The 27,649-nt window shown below is 36.7% G+C and overlaps 1 protein-coding gene across 1 annotated transcript in view; it reads left to right on the forward strand.

Moving 5' to 3' along the window:
• Positions 1-27,649, forward strand: part of RNGTT (RNA guanylyltransferase and 5'-phosphatase) — a 168,890-nt gene that overhangs the window by 73,955 nt on the left and 67,286 nt on the right. The window contains exon 12 of the mRNA XM_058021363.1: positions 4,471-4,539. Coding sequence (XP_057877346.1) covers positions 4,471-4,539 — 69 coding nt within the window. The remainder of the gene's footprint in view (positions 1-4,470; positions 4,540-27,649) is intronic.

Here is a 27,649-nt window from a genome sequence, read left to right on the forward strand (position 1 = left end):
GCAAGCTGGAGTGTAGAATGTTAGTAGCTTGGATGATAGTTCCATCATTGCCTGATACAGACTGATGTACTTTTGGGAAATGTGATAGCTGGGATGAAGCTGAGCCAGACTATTTTTGCATTATTTTAACTGATCTTAGCATAAACATCATTCTGTGGGATTTGTGATGTCATTCAAAACCAGGATTTATGAAGATTTATGTAGTAGGTTATCTACAGAGATGTATGAACTCATGTTTATAAACTCAGCGGTTGTCAGGATGTGAGAATTTCTTTGAGGCTGATGGAGAGGGCTGTCATCCTCGGAGAAAGGGATGGTCCTTTAAGTTGGACTAGAACCTAAGATGGTGAAGATGCTCGCTTTGTGAAGTTAGGAATGACAGTAGGGCCATGTATGAAGGTGTTTTATGTTCTGGCTGACTGACAATTCAATTAATAGTTTATTTGTAACTAATACTTTAGAGTGAAGTATGTTCCCTGTTACAACTCTGTAGAGTGAACAGATCCAGATGATCAGTGATTTGAAGATGGGTCTGGAAAACACCACAGGGACTGCAGGCAGAGTTGTTCTATCTTGACTTGAAGTGAAGCATATAGCAGTTCTGAAATTAAAAAAGCAAGGAAAAGGGACATGTATTTTTCTTGTATTATTACATTCAAAGGGTTTTTTCTGTATCCCTAAGTATTTCAGGAGGCTAGCAAGCAGTGTCAGTTTTGAATCAGAAATACAGACAAAATGGTTAGCAGTATTTGCATATTGTGACACAGGAGATCAATAATTGTGATGTGTGTGCAAGGATCTTAGCAAAATTATTTTGTAGAAAGTCAGTATGACTTTGCAGAGTCATCTTTATATTTTAGAATCCTCATAACTCACATTGTGTTGTGTTTCCATGAGGTTTTTTTAGTAAGGGGAAGGAAAAGGCATAGTAGTACTTGCTGGACTTATTTATTTTATGAATAATGTAGTATCATTGAACATTAATGAAAACCTACTAGCATTGCGTGGAATCTGTATGCACCTAAATTTTCTCCCCTTCCTGCTGAAGGAGCAAAGTGATTTCTTTGTTGGTATAAGTACAGAGAGATCTCTAAAGCGTGAATTTTCAATTATCCACAGAAGAACTGCTGACTGGTTCAGTGTTTTAGCAAAATCAGCTTCAGCAAGTTATTAGTGCTCTTTTGCTGCTCTTCTTCTCAGTGGTTAAGGAGCAAGGAGAAATCCTGTTACTCATCGTACAGCTCCACTCAATCCATGCAATTATACCATTCTTTTCCTTAGAGAAGTGTTATTAGATGTAGGGATAATTTTAAATTTAGTTGAAAAGTATGAAAGAAAAAGTTTTAAATAATAAACTGTAATATGAGTATGTGGTTTATTGCAGTGTTCATAGGGAAGAAGGAAGCTGAAAGGAGTGAACAAAGGAGATCTCAGGTGGAACTAGATGTCATGAGGCAACATGGAATTGGATGCCAGAAGAGCTGGTTCACATGCATCATTTACCCATTTTTTATAAAATGTCATTGAGATGCATTGCACTTTTTCTGATCCATGGCAGTCATCCCAGTCAAGCAGGTGTGCCATTTATCATGGCTCCTGATTAAAAAAGACCATTCTGTTCAAGTTAATTAGAAATTTGAATGTGTGGAATGTTGAGCAATGTTTTTTAAAAGATGAACCATGATATTTTCATTTGAAGTTCATAAACTGAAAAATATAACTTTTTTAGAGTAAAAAATACTAGCTTGTATGTCAGACATTCTTTTTCTGCACATTTCCATGTCATTCCAAACCTTCTGCAATATTCAATATCTGTGTATTCTGCTGTTCACAGACAACTTTACATAGTTTCATTCTCAAGAAAATTTTTATGGGAATAATGCCAGGGAAAATGTACATTTCTTCCTCAATTCCCTCCCCCCAGTTGATAATCCCTTCTGGTCAAAATTCCTTTCTAGAGAGAGTGTTATCATTCAAATGCATGTAATTGATCTAATGAGAATGAAAGCAGAATAACTGGGAGTACAAAGAAGTGTAGTTATCTGTTGAGGCTTGCTCTGGATTTAAAATCCTTTTGTCTTTGTTGTCTAATTTACACTTGGGAGGAGCTGTCTTAGTGCAAACACCATGGGCCTCCAAACAGAACATGTTTGACTCTGCAACTGGGTGGGAGATTTATTGGACAGATTCCTTTACATTTTGTAATTCTGGCTAAGTAGTGAATGAAAAGTATCAGAATGTATTTCTGAAATGGAAAAATTTTGATTTTATATTTTTATCTCAATTTATCAAGTTGTAATAGTACTTGAATGTAAAGTTCTTTCTAAAACTACATGTTCACCAGAGTGGAGAGAGTTGCAGGCCAACCAGAATGATAATTATTTTCTGCTTTTGCACATACTCCAACTTTGAAGATTGTTTCTATATTCTTAAGTTTTATTTTGGGATGGAATACGTAATTAAGTTCTGTAAGCTCCAACACTGAAGTAACTGTCTCCTCAAATTGTAATTTCCTTAACAACTTCAAAAACAGAGGCAGAAACGGAGGTGATTTGATTCCTCTCTTTGCCACTTTTGTTAATGCCTTTGGACAGGTTTCTCAGAAGTTTATAAAAAGTAGTCTTAACTAATTAGAAGTTTCTGTTTTGTTTTTGTTTGCTTGTTTTTTGTTTGTTTGTTTTTTAAATATCATTATTCCTTAATATTAACATTATTTAGTGAGAGGTTTTTTGGTACCTGAATTTAATGAAATCAGTCTTGTGCATTTTTGTAAGTTTGAAGCATACTCTTATCACAGATGACTGGCCAGTCAGTTTTGGTAAGTAACTTGCAAGTGATCCATGGAAGACTTAGTTAGTGTAGAAATTTAAAAACTCCACTATTTAAAAAACTTTTTGACATGTGTTTAAATATTTTTCCAGTGCACTCATTGCTCTAATAAAAACAGAGACCAACAGTGGATTTATGAAAGAATTTGGAATTATTTTATTGTTATTTTGTGTAGTCATATGGTAGCAGATGCATTACATTGTGAACTTCAGCTATGAATTTCAAGATAGCAACAAGTTAGCAGCAAGGTGCAGCTTCAAGTTTCAATTATGGCTTTTCTCTTCTGAACAATTTGTTTTCATCAGAATTAAATATTCTTAAAGTACTTTTCCACTTGAGAGTACTCTCATAGTGTGTTTTTTTCCAGTTAAATTAGATCTAAAAGTTGAATAGTGAAAGCCTTCCTTGTTGTTGGAGATATAGGGACAATATATCTCTGGGTAAGAGAAAAAACTAGTTTTTTATAGGAAAATGATCAGTCATTCTGTGCAAACAGTTACAGGTTTAAGTGAAATATGCTGAATCATTATTGTTTGAAGTATTTGGCCAACAAGCTTTTGATCCACAAAACATAAAATTGCATTGCCTTTACTTGTACAGCTTTAGTAGGATACAGATGTTAATTCTCAGCTCCTTTCATACTTTATTGACTTCATTTGAATAATTTAGTCATAATTTGGTCAGCAGGTCATTAAGTGTAGCTCTAGGAAGGAAATTGTACAAAATTAGCGAACCAGGCCAAAATGATGCTTTTAAAACTGACTGTGATTTACTGATTCTGTATTTGCTATGTTTTATCACCATGTGGTTACTTTTACGCCAAAGTTTTTTCAAATATTACTAAAAGTATCTCCAACTTCAGGACAGAGTCTTCATCTCAACAGTAAAACAAATTGAAATTAATAAAGAGGTATTTTGGTATTTCTCCTAATTTTTTGCTATTACTTGTCAGTTGTAATTCTCCTTAGTTATTTGCTTTTCCTTAGGCAAGTCAGAATTTAATATGGAAGTATATCATCAATTCTCAGAACTGTTGACTAGCTGGTTTCAGTAGTTTGTTTAATTAGATGGTTTTTCTGTGGTTAATTCATCTTGATGGATATATTTACCTCCATACAGAATTCACTGTCATTGAAAGCATTAAATAGAATATTCAATGTTTATATTCAAGATACAAATTAATTCAAAGAGTTGGTTTTACAGTCATGTAGCTGTGTTACTGGCTTATGCCCTAGTTAGGAAGTCTGTCAAACATGAATTTCAAATGATGCCCTGAAGTATTTTTCAGGAAATAAGTTCAATCTAAAGTTCTACTTGTGTGTTAAAATGGCAAATGGATTTTTGATTTGCCTACAAATGACTGTAGTGTCCTGTATTAGAATTGATATTCCTTAGTTTTCTAGTATATAGAATCATCTTGGCTTCTAAGTATTTCTTTTTGGACAAATGATTTTCTAGCCTTGAGTATTCTTTGTAGAAACTGCTACTTTGTTGACGTTGACATTTCCCAAGCTCTAACGCTAAACCATAAATAAGCTGTTTATTGGCAAACGATTGCAGTAGTAGCATATAATCCACTACTGCTCACTTTGATGTGCATTTCTCTATGGAAAAAGATTTTCTTTCTCTTTTGTTCTACAGCTCCTGGAAGGAAACTTTGCCAGAGAAGTTAGCCATGAAGTGGATGGACTAATATTTCAGCCTACAGGAGTAAGTAGCATAAAAAATGGATTTTTTCTCCCTTTAGTTCCAGATGAAATTCTTGCTCTCCCTCCTTACTCATCCATCTACTAGCTAGCTAATCTTTGTTTTGGTGAGGATTACTTGGCAGTGTTGTTTCTGACTAGTTGCTATCTCATTTGTAGTATGTGTGATCTCTTACTAATTAACAGTGGTAGTGTCAGGAATCATCTCATGTTTTTTTAGAGTATGTACTATGGATGTGTGCTGCTAAATAATGAAGGATTTTCTCTGTCTGCATGCATTCCTTGAATCTTTCAACCATTAATTTGAGCTCTCACGTTATTTTGCTTTTTCAAGGATGTTCACACATTAAAATTTCATTAAAATTTGTGACTCATGTTGTTTTAGTGCAATTGAAACATGATAAATTCTTGAGCCATGTCTGCCAGTGTAAAGGTATATGAGTGGCCTGGGGAGAAGTTACCAGAAGTACTGCAGACAACCAGAAAAAATAATGCAAGTGGTTCTCAAGCTAGCATGGCCTCATCTATTCTATTACTCCTCCTGTTGAATCAGATACAGTGGATACACTGCAGTGTGCATTGGCATAGATCATGGCTGTAGCCACATTCATCTTGACTTTTTTCTTAGCTTGTAAATCATAGGATGGTTTGAGTTGGAAGGGACTGTAGAGATCATCTAATTCCAGTGCCCTGCCAGAGGGGGGTAGGGACACCTTTTGCCCCACTCAACCTGGCCTTGAATACTTCCAGGGATGAGCATCCACAGCTTTGCTGGACAACCTGTTTCAGTGCCTGACCACCCTCATAATAAAGAATTTCTTCTGAATATCTAATCTAAACCTACTCTCTTTCAATTTGAAGCCATTCTGTCTTGTTCTGTCAATACACGCCCTTGTCAAGAGTCCCTCTCCATCTGTTTTTGTAGGCCCATCTTAGATATTGGAAGGCTGCTCTAAGGTCTGTCTGGAGCCTTCTGTTCTCCAGGTTAAACATGCCCAACTCCACGCCTGTCTTTGTAGGAGAGGTGCTGCAGCCCTGAGATCATCTCAGTGGTCCTTCTCTGGACTTGTTCTAGTAGGTCTGTGTCTTTCTTGTGCTGGGGTCCCAGAGCTGGGCACAGCACACCAGGTGGGGTCTCATGAGAGCACAGGGGCAGAATCACCTCCCTTGCCCTGCTGCCCTCGGTTCCTGTGATGCAGTCCAGGGTGTGATTGCCTTTCTGGGCTGCAAATGCACACTGCCAGCTTCTGTTGAGCTTTTGGTCCACAAACACCCCCAAATCTTCCTCCCCAGGGAGAAAGTCTTGATCCATTCTCCACCCAGTTTGTGTTTGTGCTTGGGCTTGACCCAGGTGCAGGACCTTGCATTTGGCCGTGTTGAGCTTCGATGTTTGCACAAGCCCACCTCAAGCCTGTCAGAGTCCTTCTGGATAGCATCCCTTCCTTTCAGTGTGTTGACTGAATCAAGTAAGGGATTGTTTTCAATTATTTCAAATTTGACAGATATTTCTACCCTTCCAGCTACTCGTGGAAAGTACATGTGTATACTTTTCCAGTTGAAACATATTTTTTCTGGTCTACTTCCTATACTGTAGATCTTAGCAAGGGATGATGACACTCCCATCTGGAAATAAGATACACCTCTCTATTTCAAGTTCTACATAATTAAGCAATTAAGCCACATCCTTTTTTTTTTCTTTTCATAGCTGTTGCCAATTTAAATCAGAACTACTAGAGTAAAGAGAGTTCACACTTTCATAAGAAATCCTGATGATATCTTAGAATACATTTAGAATTTAAAGCAATTGTAAAAGTTTCTCACAAGCACTTCCCTGAAAATTGGAGGTTAAGCTAAGCAAAGTTACTGCACCAAAATTTGAAATTACCTTTTCTGCTTGAAATGAACTTGATGAAGAATGCATCTCTTAGTCACTGTTTCAGGAAATCAATTTCTGATGTGTTTTGGTTCTAGAACTTGTGTTTTCTGACTTAGCACACCAAAAAATTTATAACCCAACTAAACCAATTTTCTTTTATAAATGCTTATAAAGGTTATTAATCTTTAATGTATTTGTTTAAATTAATGTTCAAATTTTAATATTGTTTTTGAGTTTATGGAATGTAAGTTTGTTGCTTCTGTTATTAAGCTGATTTTCCTTGATGAAGCAATATGCAGTTTTCTCAGTGTAATGACTTTCTTAGTTGAGTAAGTATATGTACTGGTTTTCCACTACAGTAATATATTTAGAGTGAAAAATATTATTGTAGACCTGTTACTTGGGAAAGAAGCATTAAAGCTGAATAACTGAAAAGGATGAAGCTGATAGAGATGGCTTTTTTGTTATGTGATACAGAGGGAATAAATAAACAGGCAACAATGGAAGAACTACAGTGTAACAGTGCATAAATGACCCCTTGAAAATATAAGCTGAAATAATTTTTGTGTTGTAGTTGAATGCATGATGTATTAGATCTTTTCAGAGAGAAAACAACAACCTCCTGTTGCTGATTGGGGTGTAAAGCCCTGAACTTTGGTTATTGTGAGGGTTACAGACCTTTATAAAACCTGTTTGTCTCAAGTGAAGAGATCACAACATATCCAGAAGAAAATTAAGAACCATATTTGTTGACACAATTGATCTTGCAGAAAAAAAAAGGATAGACAGAAATGAAGCTGAGTGTTAGAAGATCAGGGAAGTTCAAGAACATCTTTTGGGAGCTCCTGAAATCCACTGTGTGTTTTGAGGAGTACACAAATGTAGACAGGAATTGAAGCAAAATCACAAAGAAGAATGAAGTGGCAGCAGAGGAGGATAAACAGAATGTCAACATGTACAGGCAGAAAATTCTTTGGGGAAAATTGCCCACATATACTATATTTTTGCTAGGTGAAGATGAATGCAGAAGTTAACTATTTAATACAAGGACAGTTGAGCTTATTAGTTCATATTGTTTGAAAGTCTTTTCTGAATTTCTCTTCCCCTCTGCCCTTTTTTACTCAGAGGTGTTCCTCTTGTTGTCTGGTCTCAGACAAAGGCATCCAGACCTGGATATTCCCTGCTGTCCTGGTTCTGTCCTGGTTCAAATTTGGGAGAGACCCCCCAGAGGGGCTCCTCTAGAAAAGCAGATTCAATCGGCCCCTCCCCTCAACCGGTCCAGGAGAAAATACTTCCTTGGAGAAAAGTGGAAAAAACCTGTTTATTAAACAATGAAACCTAAACAACATTAAACAATAAAACCACTTGCTGCTCCAAAAGAGATGACAAACTCAGAAAGTCCCCTCCCTGGGTTGCAGTTCAGCTCACTCAGTCTCTTATCAGTCTCTTATCAGTCTCTATCAGTCTCTTATCAGTCCCTCTGGTGCTGGAAATGCCGCGGCCCAGGCCCAGGCCCGGTGGCCACAGGTGCAGCTGCTGGTGCTCTGCTGGGTGTTCAGTCCAGAGCAGGTTTAAACAGGTCCAAAGAAAAGAAAAAAAAACACAGTCCAGGGAACTTCTTTGCCTCAGCTGGCTAAAACTAACTAAAACAAAGGAGAGCTCTGTCCCGCTGTCTGTCCGTCCGCAGACAACACAGTCCAGGAGCAGGAATGTGGGGGAGTGAGTGCAGTGTCTGAAAACAAACAACGTGCTTCTTCTCTCCCCCCTTCACTCTCTGGAACAAGGCTTAAACGTGCAAAACGTATTATTCAGCATCAGCAGAAGAGACAACTGGGGATAAAAGCATCATATAGGCAACCCATACACCTGCTAGCTACAGGCAGCACTGGTACTGGGAGTCAATGGATGGAGAAAGGATATTTTGTTAGTTTGAAGTTTGGTTTAATTCTGATTTGCAATAAAACTCAAAATATCCAAAATTATCTGTGAATATGCTTTTAGCCTTTAAGAGCTCTTAGTTTTCTCACTTTTCTCTTTGGTTTGAAGAGATTTGGTATCAAGTGCCTCTGTATTAGTCCAGTTTTGAGAAATTGGTATGCTTTAATGAGAAGGGATTTGTGAAAAAGTTTTACTACTGAATCTAGGGTTTCAGTTAGATGTAAGAAGGTTTGTTTTCTTCTGTTAGTATTCCTATTTAAATTCTTATTATGAATAGCAGGGTTCTTATACTGAAGTAGAAATTATTTTGCATTGTGATTCATGATGGTAGAAACAACATTAAGGAGTAAGGAGATTTTTTTTCTGCCTGTACAGGTTTGTTTATTTTGTGAGATCAGACTAACTGAGCATTATTATTCCTAACTCATTGTTTACTTGAATTACTTATATTGGTTATTGCTCAGGGTATACAAAAGCTTTCCTTTCACAGTGACTGTTGAAAGGCAATGGCTGAGGCATCCTATCTTCTGATTTCCTCCCTTCTCAGATCATGAGATTCTCAGATTTCCTCCCTTTGACAGATCATGAGAAGAGTGTGTTTAGTGGATGTGATGGATGTTTTTGCCTCGTTTATGATTTAAGAATGATTTGTAGGTAGCTTGATGTGATGTGTGGTTCTTACACAATTTCTGCATTAACATATCCTACTCCTAACAGCTCCATTGCAAGAGACAAATGTCTTCTTACTATTGCTTCTCTTCTTCCCTTTGTACTCTTTCCTGTACTCTTTTTCTCTTCATGCATTCTCTTTATCCAGCAGCCCTTTCCTCATTCCTTTTGATTTCACTTCTCTGTTGCCTCTCCCTGACACTTCTTTTCCTTACATCATTGCCTATCCATTTAAGGTCCTCTCACTATAACTCCCATATGCCTAAATCAGCTCTGTTCCATCTGATCAACTTTCTGGTTCCTGTACCTGTAACAGGTTGGCAGAACAGGGCCCAAAGGTAAGTACTGAGCATAAGTAAAACCGAGCAGCAGGAAATGTCATGGACAGGGATCTCACCCTGGGATCATGCCCCAGACAAAGAGTGACTTAGTTGAAATGTGAAAGCCACATGCCTTATTTACATATTACAAATGCTTATGTAAAGACTGGAAGCTTTCAGTCTTTTTTTTTTTTTTTGAAATATTGCTTCAAAACAGGAAACTTCTTACATTTGTTTTAGAACACTTGCAGTTTAGCAGCCTGTATGTTTTTAATGAAAATCTCAGAAATGGCCTTTTCTGATGGCAGAATTGGCTCTCTGGCCTCTGCCCACTCATCAGTGAAATTACTTTTCATGTCTACCTTGTAAATCGTACTTTTGCTAAACATCTCAGACTGTCTAATTTTTATGCTAGTAATCTCCTAATAACCAGCTTTCTTGCTGACTAAAACTATTATGTTTCCTTTGCTTCGGGAAAGGATGTAGGAATTATTTTCTTACTTTAGCCAACTAAACAAAGACTCACTGGCCATCAGTTAGGAAGGCCTAAGGACAGCTTTTGAACATCTGTGAAAAACATGTATCAAAATTTAAAATCTTCTGCTTTGTGTTTGCCTCCTGAGCTCTGTTACATTTTTGCATTGGATCAGGCTGATTTCTGTTTGGTACTCCTTCATGCTCTCATTTTGGATGAGGAATAAAGTCCAGTTGTGTGGAATTGGGATTTTTAGAGGGAAGGACGAAGGGCAGCTGCTGAGCTCTGTTCTTCTAAGATAAATGTTATTTTAAAGAACAGCTGAATTATTTAACACGTAACTCCCCATACTGAATACTAATGGAAAGCTTAGCCTTTAAAATGAAAGAATAATGAATAGGTTTTTATAACTGAATAACATTGCATGAGTTATTACTATATCTTCCTTCCCTTCCCTTGGCAGACTTAGTGGTGATCTGAAATGCTTGGTTGCCTGTTAATTATTTGTGCTATTCCCATTGTATAATAGGCTGTGTTATTTTCTGTCATTGTGAAAGTTCTTCCAAAATCACTGAAGTTAAAACTGAATTAAATATCTCCAAAAGATACCACCAAATAAAATATCTCCATGATTTGTTTCATTAAGCAGTGCCAGTTTGTCATAAATAATTCTATATAATTGGAAAGCCTTTTCTTCCACAGTATATATTTTATCAAATGGTGTGTAAATCTTTAATCATAGGCATAGTCACTTGCTGGCTTATTTCTGAAGCTCAGATATCCTGTTTATCAGTGATGGGGTAACAATTATTGTCATGCATTTCTGGTGCAATAGCAAGTAATGGCTTCAGGCAGACTCAGATATACCAAATATACTCTCAATACCAAAGCTGATATATAAAGGCTCAGGAAGAATGATATAATAGCATAGATTTTTTTTTGCTTCCAACAAATACATGTTTCTGGATTTAGTTTTCTATTTTTGTAGTGATTCATGTAAGATTTGGAGGCAATGGAACGGAATAGAATGGTGCTGACTATTTCAGCTGTAAGGGACGTACAGTGATCATCTAGTCCAGCTGCCTGATCACTTCAGGGCTGACCAAAAATTTAGGCATGTTATTAAGCACATTGAGCCTTAAAACAGTGACACCTCTGGGGCATTGACCACCTCTCTAGGAAGCCTGTTCAATGTTTCACCATCCTCTCAAGTACTTAAATACATCTGGATGTCCAATTAAAAGCTCCCTGGCACAGCTTTGAACTGTTCCCACACATCCTGTCTCTGGAAGAAGACATCAGCACAACATCAGTTTGTTAACAGAGATGCTAAGATCACCTGATTTTTTTTCCCTCTAGAGTTTGCAGCAGAACAAAGGAGAATCTGGAGAGAATAGTTTTCATCAGTCCTTTGTGTTGATCCACATTACTGAAACCTTTCATCTTCAGAGTATCTTTTTGGTAAATGTGATTTCTTCTGAAAGAGTAATGTTCCTGACTGAATCTGTTGCTAGTCAGGGGATGCTGTTGTCATATCAGTGTGCACTTTTTGTGCAGTTGTATATCAGAGAACTTGCTGTCAATCTCCTGAAATGCCACTGAACTTTGCAACTGTTCTCTGCCTATGAATAGTTGTTATATTCAATTTCTGTGGCAATGTTCCTTGCAACTCATCTCTTAAGTAGCTATTCCTATCTCAAGTACACAATTTTTTTCATATGCTTTACAAACATACCCAAATATATTAGCAATACACAATATTTATTTGAGGAGTTTTTTGTGACTGTGCAAGTAAAACTTTTATACCAATTCAAGTTTGTCTTTGCTCACTTGGGGTGACTTGTTTTCTACTTTTTCTTTTTAAATCAGAAAACTAGAAAATTAAGAAATGCTAACCCAACACCAGTAATTAAGGTCTTATTAAATTAATTACACCTTATTTAATTAAATTGTTAGACTCCTAGATACAAGTACCATGAATGAATGTAGCACATTTTTATGATTTCCACTTACTTTCCAAGTACGAGCGATAACTCACACCTAAGAAAATATCTACCTTTCCCTCTTTCCCTTTATGAATAATTTTTAGCTCTAAATATCATAAGATTGGGGTGTAGCAAAAGTTTTTCTTCTTTAACTTTCTGCTCTTGGTCCTCTGGTACATTCAGATTGAAATGCAAACCTATTTGCTGTTTGCTAGAATTGTTTAACCTGACTTCCTTATTCTGTCAGCCTGAATAGATGTCAGTGCCTTGAGTCTGATTACCTAAGGAGAGTGTTGGTCTTAATTGGAATGTTGTCTCATTTGCTTGCTAATAACCTGTACTGCCTGACATTCTCTGATTTCTCAGGCAGTGAACTGCACTTATGGGTGCTATCTAAATGGGGTCTTGAACTTCTGTTGTGCAGTTTAATAATTCTGCCTACCAGTGACAGTAGGAAAGATTTTTCCTATATTATATGTACTAGTGTTCCTTGGGATTGTCAGTTGACATTAATATGGTGGTGTCTTTGCATGTGTTGTTTAGGAAAAGCAAAAAAAACCCACTTGCTCTGCCTGCTACTGTTTTAAATGTTGGGAAAATAAAATTGTAGATAAAATCATCAATAATGAAGGCTTTCAAAAATAGGTTTTCCATAGTTTCTTTGTCTCAAAGCAGGCTGTCAGGGAACTTGTGGAGTGCACTTGTTGTCATGCTTCTAACTATGGTTGTGCATGTACTTTCTAACTAAAATAAATAGCTAAATATTCAGAATATATACTGTAATGGGATTTCAGGTGAGAATACCAATACAATGGTTCAGCTTTTGCAAATCATACCGGTTTTAAATAAGTAGGTCTGTATTCCAAAAATTACATTGATTTCTATGTGTTGTGGATCAGTTGTTTTTTTTTTTTAATCTCTTTTATAGCTGCATAGGGAAATCGAGGAGAGTTTTTTATTTGAATCAAAAGAGTGAGAACTCTTTACTGAATCATCTGATTCAGCTCTTGAATAGATTAATGAAGTGGTCACTTGTCTTCATAGCAGTGTTCCGACTCATCCTGAAATTTGTAGCAATCTCTCCAGGACTAAGAAGCTGATGGATCAGGAATGATTTGGAAACTGAACAATATAGTAGAAAGTATTTTGTCAATACTCTCTTTTCTCTCTGTATCAGAGTAGATATCTATAAACAGAATACTTAGTTTATGGTCCCTCTGTACTCTTTCTATCAAACTGAAAAGATTTAGCAAAGTATCTGGAAGAGCTAGGCTGTGATTTTTTCTCCCAGTTCTGTTTCTTGTACATGGCAAAACAAGACAGCCAACAAACATTTCAGGTTTTCATGAAAATTCTTCATAAAATGTTCATATTCTTTATTAGGCAGGAGCACAGCAGTAAAACAAAAATAGTGGTATCAGGATAAACAGAATATTTAGATAGATCTCCATCCTGTTGTTTAGTGTAATCAGTAGCCTGGCATTTCAGAAAAATGGTGTATATACCTGAGATGTGATGAAACAGGATGACTTTCAGAGGAATATCAGCACTTGCATTGTGGTGTCTGGATGGTCAAAACATATAGAGACACTTTCTTTTAAAGAAGAACAATTAATTCTATGTTACCCTGTTACTTGTAAATTGGAATGTTTACTGGGTCAGTGTTCTTATAAACAGCAATTTTGAAAATGCATGGTAAATATCACCAAAGGGTAACTGAATTTTTTAATTATAAGAATATTTTTCTTAGGTGCTAGCATATATTATTAGATAAATCTTTGAATGTCGGTGTGCATATTGGTGACTGCACATTTAAAATAAACATGTTCATGATACTGTACAGAACAGTACTCTGCAAGGCTCAGAGGTACCTGTGGAATAGGATTCTCTACTGAAGAGGTGCAACAGAACACTGTGTGATAATTCAGTCTCCCTTTGACTGACAGTAACTTTAGTTTCAGTTGTAATTGTACTTTCTGTTCCTTTCATCAGCTCGCGTAGCCTTTGATATTACAAAAATAGTGAACCAAATCCATTAAGATGATTAAAAATGCAAGTCTTGAGCTTGATGTGAAAGTTATAAATTGCTTCTATGAAAATTTCATTGTCTGCCACAATGAGGTGTGTGGTGAATAATTTAGATGTGATTGTATCATACAGGCCTATTACGTACAGAATAGTAGGGCAGTGCTGGACTTCATGCCTTGATTGTAGGAGTCAGAGATCAGAAATCTGATGAAGTTTTCCTATGTAATTAGTGCAGATAGTCATAAAGCAAAAGCTTATTTTCTTTTTATGGTGCTAGTTGTGTTTCTGACATGAAATTCAGGTTTTTTTCCACATTACTCTAGAAGCTTTCCACTGAAATAGGGGAATGTACAACTATGACATGTCTGCTGGTTTGTTCCAAAAGGGGAAAATGATTAGAAGTCTTAGCTGGAAATTTTCTCAGATTTCCAAAATGCAGATGTTCTGTACGCTTTGAATTGTTCTTTAAAAACTAGTTAGTACAATTGTTACATCCTGTCTGAAAGTTTTGACAAGTTTGAACTGACAAACAGGAGGTTGCTTTTTTCCAAACAGTGATCACTAGACATCCCAGGGAGATCTTGCATCTGTACATTCATCCAACCACTGAAACAAAACGTGTTTTAAGCAACATGAGATTCTCTAGAGAACTTTTAACTTATGAGAGCAATTGAAATGTATATCATTGGGACTTGTCAGGCAGTGAATTGATGTTGCCATTTTTAAAGGAAAATATGGCTTGTTCTGCTAGTAATGAGAAAAAGGAACCAGAAGAATAAAGAATAATTCTAAATAGTTTTGGAAACAACTGTTTAACAAATGTAGATTGTTTACAGGATCCAGTGCTCATAGTGCTCAGAGCTCAAAACAGGTGAAAAAAGAAGTTTGCTATGTGGTTAACAAAATAAGAGTTTCAAGGTTGTTCCTTTTGTCTTCAAGTATAAAATGTAAAATTCCAATTTCTTACTTAAACCGGTTCTGCAAGTTGTCTGATGCATATGATGGTGAGGAAAAATGTGAGTTTAGTCGAAGAAGAGACTGGCAGAGGTCAGTATTTGCTAGTTTTTAGGCAGCTTATTCCTTTGGAGCAGTCTTACCATCAACTAGCATCAAGCAGTGCAAATTAATATTTGGCTCTTGGGATTCCTCTCCCCATCTCTTCTAGCAGAGCTGACTCTAAGGCCAGTAGACAAAAGCATTTTTGCTTTGTTTGTTATTTACAGAATATTTTTAAAGGTATCAGTTTTAAGTAATACAGATTTTTCTGTAAGACAGGCAAACTTGTATGTAATGAACCATATTGGATATATTTTGGAAACCTTAAGAGCTTTTTTTTTGAAGCACTAGCATGGTTTTGGAAAAATATGTTTGATTTTTGAGTAGAGTCAGCTGTATTCTCTAAAATATGTATAGAGCATGGGACTACTTCCATGTACAAAGACTGGTAAAGTTATTTTTCATTTATTTTCAGACAGCTTATGTATTACAGTAATACAGTCACAATGCTTTTCATTGTTACAGGATTCAGTTTAAACTTTATATTTCATTAAGTATTTGAACCAATAAAAAACACATGTAGCTTTTCATAATTTGCATATAAACAACCAGATGAATGATTTTTGTGATTATTTGTGACATTTTAAAAAATTTCTACAAGATGAGCTCTATTTTCTATGCTTGCAAGACCTGGTATTTTGCTTGCAAAAATGTCAGAGGTAATGTATTTTTGTACCCATGTGCACTGCTGACCCTTTTCAGTTTTTGGATGGAAGGGACACACAGTACCATGGGCCTTGTATCTAGTAACAGTCAGGGAATTGAAACTTTGCATTGGTCAACAGATCAAAAAACGGGCCCACAAGTATTGCCACAAAATTAATAAAGATTTTTTTTTTTGGTCAGAGTAATGAACTGCATACAGATAGTTTACAAACAGGACTGAATTTGTCAAATAAATTTTCATTGAAAATCATTCCCATGGCTCTGATTGCTATGCACTAAGCTGGTCCATCTCCATGGAGAGCAGCTACAATGCTAGTTGGAGTCTTTGTTCAGCTGGTTTTGAGGGTTTTGGTTGCTGGGTTGGTTGATAAAAAATTTAAATTTTTGTATAACAGCAGGTAACGAGGGTTGCTTAGGTCTAATTATATATTTTTATATGATATATAATTAATTCTTAAAAAATTAATGTTACTTTTATGTCTTACTCTGTAGCTCCTTCTGTGTGTTTCATGTAAGATGCTATTGCATATCTGACAATTGTTGCACGGAGTCAGAGCCTGTAGTAGAAACCAGCTGTAATATAATTATTCTTTACAGTGCCATCAGTCTCTTGGCTTTTTTCCCAAAAGACAATGTTACTCAGACTTGCTTTATCACAGTTGATTAGTTTGCCCTTATACTTATGTTTGACTTTGTTACTGCATTCTTGTGAACTATTAGTGTTTTTAATAAATCTTTATGGCTGATAGATATATGGAATGTTAATGGAACAAATGCTAAATGAAAACTGGGTTTAAGCTAATAAACCTATGTCTTGGAGCATCTTAGAGTGGTTAGCTACAGTGCCACAAACGGTGTTACTATGGAGAGAGCTTCTGTTTCCATGACATTTGCTTGCATATTGTCCTAGGCCTTCAAAAGAAGTCGGATTCTGTCCTCTGTCAGATTTGGTGGGTGTTATTCCATTACCTCTGAAACTTCACACTCAAATCAAATCTCACTGCAGATATATATGAATTAATTTCTTAGGAATATTAATGGTGACTGGCCAGGAAAAAAATTGAGGGGGGAAAAAGTTGTTAAAATTTTGATCATGCAGAAAGCAAGTTTTTGATAATATTTTTTTACTGGAATAGATATTCCAGCTTGATTTTAACTGGGTATACTGCTCGGCTTGTACACATCTTGGTTGCTTAAAAAAGCCAACAATTGTTAAAGAAGTAAAGTAGAGTTTTGCTGGTTTTAGGGAAAAAATATGTTTAGCTGTCTAATGACTTTATACTGTGATAACTGCCTTGTTTTGGAGGGGAATTTTGAATAACAGTAAATTTTTAATTCAAGTCATGATATTGCTCACTATTTAAGATGCAGTTATTGGCTTAGGGGTAAATTACAAAACTTTTTTTCTTGAGATGAAAGAAATGTTTTTGAGATATGAAAATCTTGGCAGCTATTCATAAAGGGGAGTTTCTTTAGTGACTGTTAGGGCAATGTCATGGTCACCTGCAGGCAGCTTTTGACTGCTCTCTTGCATTTCTGACTGCAGTCACACATACTCACAGTTCTCTTCTGCAAGATTGCACTAAAATGCACATGGCTGAGATCCCCAGGTGCTGGAATAGAAGGGGATAGGGAACAATGGTGGTTGTTGAACACCACCGTGTGACCTCTTCCCTCCTGTACAAAGGGTGCTGGGCAGGAGGGATGCAGGGAGTTAAACACCATTAAGGATTCTTATGCCACCCCGAAGACAAAATTGCTTTCCTTCTGTTCCTAATGAACAGCTGACTGTTGTTCCCTTTGTACAGCACTCTTCTGCTCTAATTAGGTTTTAGTGTCCTAGAGTGGTTTTGTTTTTTAATGGTCTTTCTCTTTTACCCCCAGTTGTGAGGGGGAGTTTAAAGCTTTAGATCCTTTATAGTACCCTCTTGGAGCATATTATTCTGTAATATGTCTGTTTGCAACAGTTATAAACAGTTGTCAGAACCTGAACTGCTCCCTCTTTTGAATCCCATTTTTTTTCTGAGCTTTTCCCAATTTCACACATTTTGAAAGAGCAAATATACATGTGCAACTGAGGAGAAAATGTGCTCAAAGGCCTAAGAACCTAAGTGTTGTCTATGTAATGCAGGTAAAACTTTGATCCATCTATTTTAGTATTTTGGTAAATGCAGCTTTCACTGTAAACATTGTTATAGCTCAATTTACCTAAAATATCTTTGATTTCCACTTGAACTGAATTTCTAGGTCTTTCCCCCAAAACCGACACCACTGACTCCCCATCTGCTAAGAATCATATTTTTTGTCTCAGCTTTAGAATTTAATTTCAACAATTAGCTTGTTGAATGATTTTGGTTTATAAAAGCCATGTTCTTCTTCTGTTGAGGCTGTACTGTACAAGAGAAAAGGTTTTTACAAGACAGCTCATAAAATGAGCATGGTACTTACTGTTCTTGGTGTCAAGAGAGATGTAGTTCCACATGGCTCTCTGATTCTTTCTGGAGTTCCTGCTGAATTGATGACTGGTGAGCTTGTTCACTTTGTTGTCATGTCTGTACCACTCACTCTGCTTTAATAAAGTTTTTGAAGGATTCTATTGAAGTTGTTTCACAAGTAGGATTGAGCCTCACAGAGATCTAATTTATTAGCTCAGAATTCATACTACCATGCTCTTCATTATCTCAGCATTTTAGTTACATTTGTATTGAAGTGATAAACTCACTTTATCTTGCAGGTTGGAAGAGATTTTTAAACTGTCTTCCAAATATCATCACAGAATCTTGCTTGAATCAGTGATACTATTTTTTTCCTATGGCATTCTCAGTTGTGTTTTATGTTCTAGAGATTAAGGAAAGGACTGTTGTCTTTTTATGATATTAAGAAAAAGGATGCATGGGAGAGAAATCAGATTTGAGAGAAAGCTCTCCTGAACTGGCTCAGGTTTGTCTGCATTCTTCTCCCAGAATTTCCCAGTGACTGCACATCAGACATTTCAATTCACTTGATAGATGCTAGTAATGTGGCACTATGAGTTGCAGTTCTCTTTCTTTAGAAATATAATTCTGTTTTTTAAATACTTTGTACATTTGTTTATGGAAAAGTTGTCCTTAACTACTCCTTCTATTCGCCCTTGTTAAAATGTTAAACTGTTAAATAGCAGCTAAACCTGATGACATTTGTTTTGGCAAAAGGTAATTGTCACTTACCCCCTCCCCTAATTCTTTGGCCCTTCAGCTGCTTGTCTGCTCGAAGCACAGCTACATTAACATTTAAACATTTGGTATAATTAAAGAAGAAACATTTAAGAAACGGGAAAGGAGGAAAAAGTCTGATTCTAACCCTTCTGCCAGTAACAGAATGAAAGCTCCCTGCCAGCAGCAGAGAAGTTGGAACAGGTTCTTCATGGCAATTGCTCAATCCCAGTATTCAAGCCAGAGATTTTGTGTGCATGTCTGATGGGTGTTGGTGTGGTCATGCTCTGTAGAAGGGGCAAAAAATCTCATGTGGCTGTAACTATTGTTAGGTTACAAGGCAATATTAACAACTTACATTGGAGCCACTGCTTTTAATGGAAGAATGTCCTTCCCAAGAAGGATAGCAACTAATTTCACAGTAACTGTATTTTTTTTTGAGTAATGTTCTTAAAATGCAACCTATATTTCTTTTCTCTTTGTTTAGAGTGCTCAGCAAATAGCTATCCTATTCAATTTAACCTGTTCTTACCCAGAGACACTGACTTGTTTGTTCCTAAGTCAGAACTGCAAGGTTTAGTTTCACACAAAGAGTGGGCAGGATCCCTTCATTTTCTCATTTGGCATGGTATATTTTTTCTTCTTAGATGAGGATTTTCCCCTGCTCATTATCCAAATTAGTCTCCTGAAAATGCAGTTTTAAGTTGTATTAGTCTTGTAGGAGACTTATAAGAGAAAGTACGTACTGATTTCCTTTCAATATACATTTTTTCCCCACTTTGCTTTTCATCTCTGGGCACATCAGCTTGCTACTTGCCAAGTGAAAGCACTGCAGAGCACATGCTGAGTTCTACTGGTGGGACTTAACTCCCATGTTGTATGAATGTTTCCTTTTGAAAATAAAGATGTGAAGTATGTGCTTTGCTATTTGCATGTCAATGGCTAATGATGAATTTAATATGATTGAAACTCACAATTTTATAATTTGTGTACTAGAATATGGAGTTGAAAAGACTGCTTTCTATTGTTTCTTGTAAAATACCACAGGATTCAGTATTCCATGCAAGACTCATGAATATTTAATTCAAGGAGATTTGTAGCCCTGTAAGGTGTAATAAGCTAGCCCTTAATGACAATTTTGTGTAGCATGCATTTAGCAACATGTAGAAAAAAATCCTGCTGGCAATTCTGTGCATCATCTTTCAAGCATATCTGTTCAGCTCGAGGGCTTTTTATCATTTGAATTATAAAGAGAAATTGAACTATGTCTGAGACCAATATGCTGCAATTTCTTAGTATTTGCACATTTCTCCTTATGTTCAGACTAGCTAAAAGTTCCAGCCTACTGATTGCCTTTTGATGTAAGGCTGCATTCTTTTTTTTTTCAAGATTGCATTCCTCAAGAAGTATTTTGAAATATATTTTTGCATCTTTTTTGTTTAAGTTTCACAGTTTTCATTAATCTTCCTGGTCTCTGAGGGGATTTTCTGAAATGTTATTCCTGGTATACTGATTATCATCGTAGCTTACTAAAATGTCAACAAAAGCGATGTTATAATGAAGCCTTAAATTTACAGGTTGGAGCTTCTGCAAATGTGGCCTCTAATACTGATAAATTACCCAGCTTCCAAATTGGGTTATTGTAGTGAGTCAGCCAAAAGCACTGCTGCTCAGTTCATGGAGATTCTTTTGTTGTACCATTATGCTGTCAGACTTGGAGCACTGAATACTTTCCACTGATGCAACCCAATTTTTGTGGGAATTCTAGGAGCTTTTGACTACAAATTAACTAGCCAAAAAGAAAGAAGTCCTCTGAGAGACTGACTTCCTTCTTTCTCTGATGTAAATTTGAAGTGATGACTACACTTAAGCTTGAGTTAGGATGGAGGTGGTAAAAATGAAAGGGCAGAAGGTGAAGAGAGATTGGTGCCATAGGGTTTGAGAAATGAGAGAAGGATTTGGCTGGTATGTACAACACTTTAAACTTTTAAAGAGACATAAACAGTTTGGCTCATAAAACAAGTGATGCAGTGAAGCACCTACACATCAGTTTATACAGTGAAAATTGATGTGTTCTCCAATGTTACTGGCTTCATGTGATGAAGGCTTTTTTCACAGTAAAAGTGTGAAAGGAAGATTAGAGAGAAGATGATCTCCCTAAGAGTCTTTCAAAGATTTGTTGTTGGGGCAGAGAGAAGAATAATAACCTTTAAGAGAGAAAAAGAAAAACCAGTAAAGGAGTGAGCCAGGGGTGCTTCTGTTTTGTCTTGGTTCTCCCAACAGTTTATGGACAGCTGTTTTAAGCCATTTGGCTTCTTACCTCTGGGTTTGTTTATGTGTGTTTCTAGAAAGGTAGAAATTAACAATGTATGGCTGAGAAAAAGTTATATAGATATGGACTTTTCCATTGTATTAATTTCTGGTTTAGGCTGTTAATGAGTTGTGAAGCTGAATTTGAAACAAAATTTCATCTGGAGAAGTAAATACAATAGTTCCTGGTGACAGTTTACACTGCTGCTACATGCTGAGGCCATCTCAGTTTAACTTAGGGATGGAAAGTGCAATATTGAGTTAAATACAGCAGTGGAAGACCAATTGAAGTATCTTGGGTGTTGCTATTATTGTGTTAATTTTTCAGAAGACTTACATAGCACATATGCAATGAAGTTATAAATGAAGTTAGTGATGGTGAAAAATAAGAAAATTACAAAATAATCAATAGCAATATAAATCTAATGTCTTAAGTAAAAACCATGGGCCATCACCAATTCCTTTGACAATGGGCACTATAGTTCTTTTGTCAGGACATTATTTGTCACAAAGGTAGAACCATGTAGCTCTTCAACAGTTACCTTAATTTGCCAAAAGTAGAGTTTATAATCAAAGGCAGACACCTCTTGGTCCATTTGAATCATATATACATTAGCCAATGATTTGAAGCCATTTACTTTTTTCGGTTTTGCTTCAAACTCATGTATTGGAGTTTCTAGGTGCAGACTGTTATATCCAGTGAAAGGACAGAAATGATCAAAAATAGCTTTCTGCTGCTCATACTAATGTGCTGGGGGGAGGAGGAAAAAAATTGTGGCTGCTATATTTTGATTGCTATAAACATATAGTTTTGGCTGTGATCTGAATTACATTTATCAAATATTAATATGATGTTAGTTATGAATAAAATGTCCTCATATTTTCTCCTTGCTTAATGGAATATTGAGAAAAGCTATTAGTATGGCTGTGAAACAAGATGTTTAATGAAGCTGGAGGTATAAATCTAAATTAAAGTGCAAGAGGAGAAGACGTTTAGCCCACCAATTACCAAAGAAGCCCAATATAAATATTACATTAGCTTGAGGATCAGAGGCACTTTTGGAAAAAGTTTTCTATTAACATATTAACAAAATAATTTCTCCATACAGGTTAACCTTCTAAACCTGATTTGCATTCAAATGTTAAAATCCTTAGTATAAAACATAATCTAACAGTATTAAATGGGTTCATGTTTTGCTTCTTAGTCTGGTATGACAGTTAAGCTTAATATTTCATAGGTAATTTTGATTATAATAGTTTTCATTCTACTTCATATAGCTTCAAGTCACATTTTCATAAAAGACAAATTGTGGTACAATAACATTTTCTCAAACAGATGTTCCAAAACAGTTATTCACAGATAACCAGTCCTAGTGCATTAAAAAGTGTCATTCCTACTTTATTCTTTAACTTTCTAAAGGAAAAATTTCTGGAATACAGATGTGATTGTGTCTTAAAACACATTAATTTTTCCTTATTTTGATTTTTAAAGTGGAGGAATGGAAGAATTAACACAAATTTGTTTGACTACATGGAATTAAAGCAGCATGGAGGCTTCACTGTTAAAACTGTGTTATCTGGAGTTGGCTCTATCATCCTTTTGGCTTAAACATGGACATTATATTATTTGAGTTTTGCCAAGGATCTTGTCTTTTCTCCATCTTTTTGGGTCTCTAAAGTTACTGTTACAGATTTGCTTTCAACGATGTGACGACATTACTTTGTATAATGTCTGGAATTCATTAACAGTCCTATTTTCAAGCTGATCAAATATTTGTTGAACTTCAGTGTGTCTATTGTGATCAAATCACTGAACCAGGCAAAAAGCTGATGTTTAGTGAGAAGTGCAGCTCTTTGATTGTTCAGATGGTTTGAATTAGTAATTTAGACCACTAAGCATTAAAAGCAGCATTTATTAATTTCTTTTCATTAAAAGAGTTTTATGAAGGAAAGGAATTAGATTTTTTTTTTTGGTCATCTTTTAGTTAGGGCATCATGGTTGTCTCTCCACAGTGTAGATACACGATGTGCTTGGTGGAGGGTTTGGTAGACCATATGAAAACTGTTTGCATGAAATTGGAAAGCAGTTGAATTGTGTTTTGGAGCTGTATGAAGTTTGCAGCCATTTTGTGTTCTTATATATTTTCCATTCTGTGTTTAGGTTCTTGTGTTCTGTCTCAACTATGAAAATGCCTTTCAGAACTGACAGGTGTCTGGAAAGTACCAATATTTATCCATGAGTTTCTCTTAGCCTGATCACTCTCAGGGGTACTTACAAATCACATCTCCCTGTATTTCCTTTACAAGTACAGGAACAGTTGAGTCACATTTATTAAAAGAAATGCCTTCTTTACTATTGATAGAGTTTATACAGAAATTATGTCAAATTTCTACAAAGAAAGAAATTTGGTACAGTATTTAGTACATTTGATTTGATTTGGTTCTTAAAGAACAAAGGAATCCTGATAATCTTTGAGACACTGAGTGCCAATTAAAAAGTTTTTCTTAAAGCACCTTTTTTCTTTGGAAGTTATGCATCTTTCCCTTGCTGAAATGCATTTGTCAAAAGTTTCATATATTCCCTTCATTCATACACGTTTCTTGGATGCCTCTGAATTCTTCAGTCTTTCTAAGAGTTCTCTTTCTGCCTCTGTGGTATGTGGAATTTATTTGGTGAAGACAGATAGTCAGTTTGGCCAGCTCTTATGTATTTTAAATAGGAAGTAAATATGATGGTTTAGTGCAAGAATGAACAATAATATTTTTCTCTTACTGTCTGATGTTTGGTCTAAGTAGACAGTGTTGTCTAGGTGTTTATTCCAATGTCCTCTTCAGATCAAAGAACTAATTTTATTTACTTTTTCTGTGTATCAGTCACACACCCTGTTGTTTGAATCTGGAGGCGTTTGCTCTTGGACATTGTTCTCCTTTCTCTCCCAGACCACCAACATTCAAAGTAGCTTTCTCTGTGGGTGGGATGAATAATCTCTGAAGCTGGTTTGCTGATGACCAGTGACCACCACCAAACACCACAAATGCCAAAGTGTACAACACTGTTTGCCTTCCCCTCCGAGGATGTGAGTTGAGGTGATCCTGCTGCTTTCAAAGCAGTTTTTTCAGATAACCGCTTTGGCTCTGGCATCAATAAGAAAAGCTGGACTTTCTGCTCCTCAGCCAGGGAGTGCAGTGGGCCTATGATCAGACTGGTACATCCCTTTCTTCCAGTTCGCAGAGTCCTGCTCAATATCCAGCATGAACAAGCATTAATCCATCAATGGCCAAGAAACTTTCGGTGCCACATTCTCTTTTGCTTAGCTTTTTCCCTGGCAAAGAAAATAGAATACATGAGGAATTACAGTGGTGGTCTGTGGGAACTGTGGGGAGATTGTAGGTTGTTTGTACGGGCACTTTGAGGAGCAGAAGGAATTGGAACTGAGAAGGGAAGCTGAAGGGAGAGAAGGCAGAATTTTTAGGAGGAGCGAAGGGTTGCAGTTTAACTGCTGGTGACATAACTTATTTCCTCAAGTAGATTTTAGTTTGGTTGTATTTGTTTTGTTTTTGTTTTTAATTTTGAGGTTTTTGTTTGTTTGTTTGTATTTGGTTTTGATTTTTTGTGACAGTTAAAGAAGTACATTACCATGAAGACTTAAAGGGTTTTAATGATAATGTTGGGATTTTGCTTATGTTTTTATGGTCATGTTGTTAATATTTTGAACTTTTCAGCAAACTTACTTGTTTTTCTGAAAAATCAATCATGTAGGCTAAGGTGGATCATTTGATCTTGTGTTGGTGCTTGAATACAGGCAAATGTGGGCTGTATTTCCAGGAGTGTGTTAAGTCCCAGCTAAAGGCATGAATCTGAAAAGAATTATTTGAGCTAGTTATCAACATGTTTCACAGCAATGCAGAAGAACACAAATATACTTTGAGTTCTGCTGTATGTGTAAGTGATGAAAAGAATATTAGATTCAGTTCTGTTGCCTACTCTTCTAAAGGCTTTTGTGAAATTATACTATGATGATGTGTATGTTAACCAATGGGGAAATTATCCATGCAGAGAGACTCAGACTTACTCATTCTATTTTAAAAAGGGAAGTAATTATATGGAGAGCCAGGCTTCAGTCTAAGGCAAGGCATTAACAAGACTCAGTGTAGAAATAAGCATTTTTAAGCACAACTATAATAAACGGCTGTGGTAACTTCTCTAAGATACATGTTATGATTTCTTCATTATGTGGTATTTTTCATAAAGGTGTCTTGTATTTTGAATAGGCATTATTAACTTGAGATAAACACTACTGTAGTTTGAATAGGAGTTATAAGCTTGATATAAACATTGTTCCAGGTTCTCTGTCCTTTATGCAACAGAACCAACTCAATGATCCCAGTAAGGGTTTCCAGTCTTAAAAATCTATGAATATACAATTGACTCAATGATTGCATTTGATCTTGTGGTTTCTCAATCCATTGTTGTGATTTATTCACATAATCTGTCAACAATGCTAGCAACTTCTGTGTCTTCAGCTCATTTCCTTATAAAGTCTAGTCTGAAATGATTGATTATAATCAATCCTTTTGGTTCTTTAAAATGATCCAGGGTCTGTAGTGCAAGAAAATAAAAACACATTTTGGGTAATGATTCTATCTTTATGTTTACCCAGCTGAATACCAGCTATTATATTGGGCAGGCCAGCAGCTGCCCTGTGGATTAAGAGGCCTCAGAATTAAGTAATGCTCTTCAGATAAAATATTTATCACTGTTTTGCATTGTAAGAGGAGTAGATCTGTTGTCATTATAGGTTTGTCATAGTTAATGTGGCAAACTACATTTAATGATTTAAAAGAGCTCCAGTAGATTCCCAGTCTTGGTTAACCCCATCCCCTCCCACCTGCTCTGCCATCACTCCTCAAAGGTACCCAACCTTTCATACCTCTTGTGCAAGCATGACAATGCAAACAAACCTTCCCTGAGCTTTCTGTGCCCTTTATTTTAGCTTTCTTTCTAATTTGGTGTGTGCCCGTAGCTGCCAGCTTTGCAGCCTTTGGATACTTTGCAGGGCTAGGTCTGACCAGTCTACTGAGGAGAAATCAGAGCTGATAAGCAGCAGCTCTGTGCCACTTAGGAGAAAAGGAAGAGCTGGGTTATTTGCTGGCTTCGTGTCATTTGGAAGGAGCGAGGGAAGATATGGAGGAAGGAAATGTAAGGTGGCCTGTGTTAGCTGCTGCTTGCACTTCAGGAGGATGGTATTTAAGAAGGGTTATGGGAGGTAGAGCTGGCTGGTTAGACTTTGTAGGATAGTGAGACATCCACCCTTGTAAAGGAAACCTTCTTTTCCTCTTCTTGATGAAACACGAACTTCTCTCTTGATCATCCCACCACTTCTTCTTTTTCAGTCGCTAGGAGAAATTGTTTGTTTTGTCTAGACTTTAGGCTGAAGTCACTCAGCCTTCCAGGTGGGTGTCTTCATGGTGAGTCAACACCACCCCACACCCCAGACTGCCTGCCCAGAATGCAGTCCCAGAAACTAACCCCGCTCTTCCTCCTACAAAATTCTAAGCAGAAACATCTATTGCATGTGAAAGCAGCTATTTGGAGTTAAAGTTTATCCTCCTTGTGGGCCTCTGATATCTCCATTGTCCAGGCTTTAAGCTTTCTGCTGTGCCATCCATTGAATGCAAATGCTGACACATGGCTTTAGGCAAATCCCAAACCTGTATGTGAGGCTATCTGCAACTGACCAGAAATGTGTCAGCAAAAGTTAAGATGAGAGAACCTGAGGCTTTGAGGGCCATTCTCTTGATCTGATGGGAGATGAGAAGAGAGTGGCCCCGTCTTTGGGCAGCTGTGGAGGAAGGAGGGAACTAGACTTAGTACTCTGGGACAGGACAGGGGATTGAGGTTCAACATGACCAACAACCCATAACTGTACCCTGCAGTGCTAAAATGGTTCTAACAAAACCCTCTTATTGGTTTGACTGGACCCACTTGTGCCTATGGAATTGAGTCTGAGGTGAGAAATCAATGGGTTTAGTAGCCTGAGAGGGATGCCAGAGGATGTGCTTTCTGTTGAGTTGTCTTCAGTGATGATTATTCATCCCAGGGCATTGGATGTGCACCTGAGTTTTAGGGTCATTTTGCAAATGTGCACAGGGCACATTTGCAATGCTACTTCTGACACATCTGTTGTCCCTGATCTTCATCTTCTTCATGAAAGTAAGAAGGGTCTGAGGTTTTGCCAGGAGAGAATGGCCACAGAAGATAGGGCATTTATACAACTACTACTACTACTGAAAAGATAGATAGTGAGTGGATGCAAAAAAGATGTAAAAAAATGTAGAAATTGGAGAGCTTAGGGTTCATAGCCAACTGAAGGCACTGATACCCTTATTTCTTTGAAGCAGCAGTTCAGGATGTTGCAGGGTACCTTTACAGCTTAGGTTTGTTTGTGCTTTGTAGGTGCAAGGTAGCAATGCAATGGAATGGCCTTTGCCTTGGCCTCTGGTGTCTGTACTTTGGAGTGAAGGGCATTAGATGTGTCCTGAAGGGAAACTTCAAATTTGGTGTTACATTAATGGAATCCAGTTTGTGTGCACCAGAGC

This window comes from Melospiza georgiana, chromosome 3 (genome assembly GCF_028018845.1).
Source record: "Melospiza georgiana isolate bMelGeo1 chromosome 3, bMelGeo1.pri, whole genome shotgun sequence".
Taxonomy (NCBI): domain Eukaryota; kingdom Metazoa; phylum Chordata; class Aves; order Passeriformes; family Passerellidae; genus Melospiza; species Melospiza georgiana.